Below are 8,043 nucleotides of genomic sequence, written 5' to 3' on the forward strand. Positions count from 1 at the left end.
TATAGCCTTAAGTACAGAGCAACAAATTCAGTTTGTAAACAGTGAAACATATTTCATTGAAAATCATCCACTAATACACTTTCCTTTGTACACTGGAGATATTAAATTCCTTCTTAGAAATGCCATGCCAACTATCTTTTTAAAGTTTCTAAAATGTATGTTTTCCAATGTTCTGGTCTTAGTGATCTTACTTAATGGATCTATGATGCTCTGGGATGTGAACAAATTATCTTATGTTCCCCACCTCCACAAGCAAATAATAATACTTTCACCTCTAGTCTTCATATTACGGTTTTTTGTTTGAAGTTTATGTGCAAGATTTAGCTCCATAAATACGGACAGAAACACAGTTTTGACAAGTAACATCAACATCAGGACTAAAAGTCCCAGGACTACAAGCCACTGTAGAGGAAAAAACATAGAGTAGATTATTATAATTTCAGGTAGAGGTATTTTATACCAGTAATATAAATCTGCCCTCCATATCACACTGTTTCTATACCCATGTTATACTGAGTAATGTTCAGCCAATTAAGTTGTAAAAGATTGAGTTTGAAATATTGTAATTTGATCATCTTAAAGGTAGAAGAAAGTTGGAATCCTATTTTTTCCCTTTAATATCAGCACTTTATAGTATCTTCTGCAGTGCCCCATTTACAAGTTCCTATTTCTAATGCTCTGTTTTCTAGGTAGGACCATTCTGTTGTTTTCCTTCATAGCACAGCAGCTTAACTCAGAATACTATAGAGATGTATTACAATACAATACAAAAGAGTGCAGTAGGAAGAATTAATATACATGAAGATAATTATATTTAGAAATTTGGGCTTTGAATTTTACTTCCCTTTAACAAATATAGCTTTGTGAAAGAATCACTATATTCAATTATCCTAAGGGAATTATTCATCTATTCTTCTGACTATATAATCTAATATTTAGATATTTATATTTTATAATTACCGCAACAGCTAGCGCAATTACTGTGTAGACCTTCATTTTTTCCAAAGCCTGGACGACAGCTATCCATACGTACTACTTGAAAACTGTGGTCCACAAAATGCATAGCTGGTATAGTTTTATTAAAGTCATGGTAGTAAATATATGCTTGGCTCCGGAAAAATTCTTCTATCCGATCTCTTGCCTAAGATTTTAAAATACCAGAGAGAAGTACAGTTATTAAACTGTGAACCAAATTTATCCTCCTGTATCAGAGGCAATGAAACATAGTGCAAGCATGTCATGCTTTATACAACAGATAAATTCCTAAAAAGTTGTGTGTAAATACTAAAATTAGTCTAGCCTTGACCTTATCAATTATTGTCAGTTCATATGTACAATGGTGAAGAAAAATTAAATTGAGTTTTAAATTATTTGCAGCATGTCTATTCCATGTGTAAACAACTGAAAGTTCTAATTTCTAATTCCAAAGAGCCAAGCAAACTGGAAACTAAAACTGTTCTCTAATCAACATTAAAACTAATAATGTAAATTTTATTTTATTTTTTGATCACAGAATTTAATAATAATTAACTGAGTGCCTTCCATAAGCCATCCACAATATTAAGGGTGCGGGCTCAGGAACTAAACCAAGAGAGTAAAGGGATTTTGTTAGACTATGTCCTTAGCTTCTGAGAATGGCATAGGGTAAAGCAACTATAATGACCAGTATAAATACAATTTTGGAAGAACTATTGGGTTTAACCTAGGACTACATGATTGTGAGGTTGTTCTTCAAGCTGCTACTTAGTTACCATTTGGGAAACAAAAACCAGGGATCCATTCTTCTATCACAGAAAAAATATGTAATATTAATCTGGAGAGCCATGTATTATTCTAGATGTATTATTCCAAAACAAAACATCTTGAGATAGCCAAGACTCTCACAATTTCTGCTTTAAAAATTGAAACCAGGGGTGGGCACATAGGTGGCTCAGTCGGTTAAGTGTCTGACTTCCACTCAGGTCATGACCTCACCCTTTGAAAGTTCAAGCCCCACACTGGGTTCTGTGCTGACAGCTCAGTGTCTAGAGACGCTTTTGATTCTGTGTCTTCTTCTCTCTCTGCCCCTCCCCTGCTCATGTGCACTCTCCTCTCATAAATAATAAGTAAACATTAAATAAATTTTTTAACAGAGCCAAAAATCAATAATACTTTATATTTTTAAAAAGAATATTTTAAATATACTTGCTTAGAATGTCTATTATTGATAAATATTCACAACATGGAGAAATAGATTTTTGAAGAAACTTTTAAATTAATAAAATGAAGTATTTACAAAAATTTTTTACATAGCTTTTTTTAACTATTCAGATACTTTCCCCCTATACTGAAATTCTTACCTGGAGGATATTATGATTAGTGATATCTTCACAGTCAGTAGAATCATTGCATGCACCTTTCCACCCTGGTGCAAAAGGATTAACTGGAGAGAAAAAAAATGATACCTTCACAAAAGAATTCTAAAAAGTGCCAAAGATTTCAACAATGCTTCCAATGCTGAATTTAGAATGCATGTGTGCATGTGCTTAATCTATCTAATCTTAGTGATAAAGTAAAATGCACAATTTGAATAATTTATACATTATGATTTCACTCCATCTGGGGGCTAATCAAAGTAACTACAAGGCTTTAAAATGAATGAAAATAAATTTGGTTTGATTCTTCTCTTTTATTAAGTTCTCCTCAAAAATACAATTTAACATTTTATAAGAATTTATATATTAAATTTAGCTGTATAGTTAAAGGCCATGTTTATAAAATGATATTGACTTCTAAAAGATAAGCAACAAGACTGGGGTGCCTGGATGGCTCCTTCAGTAGAGCATGCAACTCTTGATCTTGGGGTTGTGAGTTCAAGCCCCATGTTGGGTGTAGAGCCTACTTTAAAAAAATTAAAAAAGAGATAAGCAACGATATATCATTGTTTAAGGTAAATAATTAAAATATTGATTTTTGAAACCATATTGTTGGTAGGACCAACAATATACTTTAGTGTTTAGCAAACATTTAGGGCCTACTATTTGTAAGATATCTCACATTAAAGAAATATTTAAAAAATTTTTACCTTGAAAGGCTATAAATAGCTCATGTTTGAGGCCATGTTTTGGAATTTTAACAAAATGGCATTTATATGATGGTTCTATGACATGGCATGACAAATCAGAGATTAAATTATCCAAGATTTTCTTCAGCACTCGAAAAAGCAGGTCATTATATTTTCCTTCACAAGACTTTGTGGTAAAACGTACAGCCATCTGATATGAATAATCAGGTTCCCGATAGGCTTTAAAAAATTATGAGAATAAAAACAATTGTGTTTACCATTAATTTCTTCCACCAAAGAATGTGCAAATAACACGTAATATTAAATCCTGTTAATCTTGCAAATCAGCATAGAAACTTAATTAATAAAATGTTTTATCAGTTTGTCCTCAAACAATATATAAAATAACTTTAATGAGGGGCACCTGGTGGCTCAGTTGGTTAAGCATCCCACTTTGGCTCAGGTCAAATCTCATGGTTCATGGGTTTGAGCCCCGTACCAGGCTCTGTACTGACAGCTCAGAGTCTGGATCCTGTTTTTCAATTCTGTGTCTCCCTCTCTCTCTGACCCTCCCCCACTCCTGCTCTGTCTCTCTCCGTCTCAAAAATAAGTAAACTATATTTTAAAATATATATAAAAAAAGAATAAACAAAATAACTTTAATGAAAAAAAATTGTTTTCTCTGATATATTATCTAATCAGTACAGGAGAAGAAATGGCTGGATATATAGATAAGTTAACAGTATAAAAAAATAAGATGGAGGAACATCTTAAAATGCAGAAAGTGTCACTGCTTTCAGCACAGAAAAGGATCATCAATTTGCTTTTATGGAATTAAACATCAGTTTTTAAATTACCTGGCAAAATTGTGATAAGGTAAATTATACTTGCAATACCTAGAGGGTGGGGAAGGCTGAAAGAGGATTGTTAAGGACATACTATCTAGATGTCAATTTAAGAATTTTTGTGGTCATTCTCACTAAGTGAAGAGATCATACACTTAATTCTTATCCAAACTAAATATATATTAAAATGTGCCCATATTGGGGCGCCTGGGTGGCTTAGTCGGTTAAGCGTCTGACTTTCGCTTGGGTCATGATCTCGCGATTCGTGGGTTCGGGCCCTGTGTCGGCCTCTGTGCTGACTGTCAGCTCAGAGCCTGGAGCTTGTTTCAGTCTGTGAGTCCCTCTCTCTCTGACCCTCCCCTGCTCACGCTGTCTCACTCTCTCTCCTAGAAATAAATAAAACATTAAAAAAAAATTAAAAAAAAAAAAGATTCTTAAAAAAAAATGTGCCCATATTCTTACCAAAGATCATAAAATCATATCTCTGCTTTACTATTGTTTCTTCCTGGGTTTCTGCTTTGACAGTCTTAGAAGAAAGAGTACATGTGTAAAGTCCAGACAAAGCCTCCAGAAAATCTTTCACCATTAGCTTTCCTGTTTTAGTTATATTTATTCGATTATTTCCTAAACAAAAATAGTAAATTATTTGGTTGTTTAACATATAACAATTCAGACACTAGTAAGCTTGGGGTTACGAATAAATACAAAAATTTAAAAATTAACGCACTACTTAAACATTTAACTTCAAGAATTTTAAAAAATCTTAATTTTGTTATTACTCAATGGAAAGACAGAGGAGATAAGTACACTTTTGAAATATATTTTGGTTTTCTTTAACTCAATTCTTGGCCTCTGATTTCAATTGCTTTATTCTGGTAACTTAGTAAATGAGATTATACTACTCTGTAGTACTACACAATGTAAAACAGAAATTAATAATGCTAATATTCCCAAACACTCTTCTAACATCATAAAAAAGTACATATTGGATACTCATCTCCAATACAGATGCTACAAAGATAAGTTTTAGGTCTTATAAAAACTTTTGAACTAATACCACTCTGGGAAGTAGGATACAAAAGTTTTTGTATGCTGGTTTTTGCATACAGAGAAGATAAGGCACAGAGCAAGATACATACCATGATTTGTCTAAATATGGAGCAAGTGAAACCGCAGTTAAAATTAAGTTTCAGAGGTGCTTGGATGGCTTAGGCATCCAACTCACGGTTTTGGCTCAGGTCATGATCTCACAGTTTTGTGAGTTCGAGCCTTGCATCAGGCTCTACACTGACAGTGCGAAGGCTGCTAGGGATTCTCTTTCCCTCTCCCTCTCTCCCTCCCCTGCTCAAGCTGTCTCTATTCTCTCAAAATAAATAAATAAAAACTTTAAAAATTTTTTAAAAATAAATAAATTTCAGGGTGCCTGGGTGGCACACTTAGTTGGGCAACTGACTCTTAATTTCGGCTCAAGTTATGATTGCATGGTTTGCGAGTATGAGCTCTGAGTCAGGCTCTCCGTTGTCAGCATGGAGCCTGCTTGGAATTCTCTCTCCCGCTCTCTCTACCCTTCCCCCTCTTGCACTTGCTTGGGTGCTCTCTCTCTCTCTCTCTCTCTCTCAAAAATAAACATTAGGGGCACCTGGGTAGCTCAGTCAGTTAAGCATCCAACTTCAGCTCAGGTCATGATCTCACAGTTCGTGAGTTCAAGCCCCACATTGGGCTCTGTGCTGACAGCTCAGAGCCTGGAGCCTGCTTCAGATTTGTGTCTCCCCCTCTCTGCCCTTCCCCTACTCATACTCTGCCTCTCTCTCAAAAATAAATAAACATAAAAAAATAAAATAAACATTAAAAATTTAAATTTAAATTTGTTCATTCCAGTAAGTGACAGAGCTTTTCTTCAAAAAAGAAAAAGTCTACACTATCAACAATAACCAAAGTATGGAAAGAGCCCATATGTCCATCAATGGATGAATGGATAAAGAAGATGTGGTACACACACAACACACACAATGGAGTATTATTCAGAAATCAAAAAGAATGAAATCTTGGCCATTTCCAACTACATGGATGGAACTAGAGGGTATTATGCTAAGTGAAATTAATCAGTCAGAGAAATACAAATATGTGATTTCTCTCATATGAGGACTTTAAGATACAAAACAGATGAACATAAGGAAATGGAAGCAAAAGTAATATAAAAACAGGGAGGGGGACAAAAACATAAAAGACTCTCCACTACGGAGAACAGAGAGTTACTGGAGGCGTTGTAGGAGGGGGGATGAGCTAAACGGGTAAAGGGCATTAAGGAATCTACTCCTGAAATAATTGTTGCACGATATGCTAACTAACTTGGATGTAAATTTAAAAAATAAATTAAAAAAAGATATTTTAATGGAAAATGATGAGAATGAAAAGAAAATACTGTAATAGATCCCCCCGAAAAGTCTACATCATTTAAAAAGAAGATACTAAGATCAAATAAATTACCTGTTAATGGCTTTTCATTAGGCCCAATCCATATGTAGGTAGGGTCCACTATTTCTTTTTTAGCACGTTTAAAATCCATACAGGCAAGGATTGGGCTATTGTGATGTAATTTTACATATAATTTCACTGTGACAAAATAAAAATATAGCCATATTATTAGCAAAATTAAGAAATACATTTCCTACCATTTTGTCTCAAGGACACACTAATTCTTTTTGGATTTCCCTATTTGAAAAATGAGCATATCATTATAACATTTAGAATACTAAAATAAATTCTTTCTTGCTTCTTACAGGCTTTTAAAACTCTAGGCTGATAGTCAATTTTCTTTTTTCTGTAATATAGTTTTGTTTATAAAAATGTACATGACACATTTAGTTCATTTTAATGTACAGATTCAGGACTCACTTGAATCAATTTTTTGGAGGGTTAGTGGAATCGATTTTAAGATCAGAAAAGGGGGTCCCTTGGGTGACTCAGTCGTTGAGCATCAGATGCTTACTTAGTTTCCACTTAGGTCATGATCCCAGAGTTCTGGGATCCAGCTCCATCCAGGTCTGGCTCCCGGCAGGTAGAGCCTGCTTGGGATTCTCTCCCTCCCTTTGCACCTCCCCGGCTTGCACTCGCTCTCTCACAAAATAAATAAATAAATAACTTTAAAAAGAAATAAAAAATAGCCTATTGAATGCCAGGTCCTGAACATACAAAGAAGGTACCGTCCCACGGTTTGGCAGGTGGTGAAAAGGGGAGGGGCTCCAAACATGGAGAGCTCCAGACATGCCTAATGCCCTAAGTTTTTCCAAAGTTAGCTTGTGTGACCAATTTCTCCTTGGGGAGTGTGGGAAAGTGTTATCACAGAGATAGGAGACAGCTGAGCTGAGCCTTAAAGGACGTGTAGCAGCTCCAAACAGAGGAGCTTGCAGCCCTGGAAATCACTCTGAGTGGGTCTTGCATGTTGCAAAGCAGTAGAGACGCCTGGAAGAGAGGTGGCATCAGAGAAGGATCTGGATTGAATCCTAGCTCCTTATGAGCTGTGCGACTTTAGGCCAGGTGATACACTAAGGCGTAGCAGGGTCCCTCTAAGGATGAAAGGACGCCGAGTGCCAAGTACCAGGTGAACGTTCAAAGAACTTTCTCTCCCTTTCCCTTCGCTGGAAGAGCCTTAAGCAGGTTCACTGCTCCCCCCGCCCCCGCTCTTCTGATAGACTCTGCGGGTGAAGAAGTCCTCAGTACCTGGGTGTCCGGGCTTGCCATAAATGAAGCCTTTCCTCGTGCGTTCGGAAGAACGCTGACCTCCAACTGTGGAAGAGAGAAACCACTGACTTCTTAGATAGAAGAGGAGCCGGGGCTCAGAGTGGGGTTAGGGCGGAGAGAAGCGGAGCGGGCAGGACTGGGAAGGGGGACGAGACGGTGGCCGTGGCGGGAGGACCGAGCGGGAGGACCCTCACCTCCAGTGAGGTACCAGAGCACCGCGGAGAGTAGGACCCACGTTCGCATCACGGCTCAGGGACTAGCGTCGAGGGAGGCGTCCAGGGGCGGGCTCTTTCCTACCTCAGCCCCCGCCCAACGCCTCCCCATCTCTCCTCCACAGAGCGGAGCAAACCGCCGGGGGGCAGCTCCCCTACCCGTCCGTCGCTACAGCGGAGCGGACGCGCAGGAGAGCGCGCG

At 37.2% G+C, this 8,043-nt stretch overlaps 1 protein-coding gene across 1 annotated transcript; it reads right to left on the reverse strand.

Moving 5' to 3' along the window:
• Window positions 1–286: 286 nt before the first annotated feature.
• Window positions 287–8,043, reverse strand: ZPBP2 (zona pellucida binding protein 2). The gene is made up of 8 exons (XM_039227684.1): window positions 7,824–8,043; window positions 7,609–7,674; window positions 6,376–6,501; window positions 4,351–4,512; window positions 3,065–3,283; window positions 2,340–2,422; window positions 961–1,141; window positions 287–402 (listed from the first exon to the last, which is right to left on the reverse strand). Exons 1-8 carry the CDS (start codon window positions 7,870–7,872, stop codon window positions 308–310), a joined length of 981 nt encoding a protein of 326 aa, XP_039083615.1. The 5' UTR covers window positions 7,873–8,043; the 3' UTR covers window positions 287–307.

This window comes from Hyaena hyaena, unplaced genomic scaffold (assembly GCF_003009895.1).
Source record: "Hyaena hyaena isolate Hyena2069 unplaced genomic scaffold, ASM300989v1 scaffold_29, whole genome shotgun sequence".
NCBI lineage: Eukaryota > Metazoa > Chordata > Mammalia > Carnivora > Hyaenidae > Hyaena > Hyaena hyaena.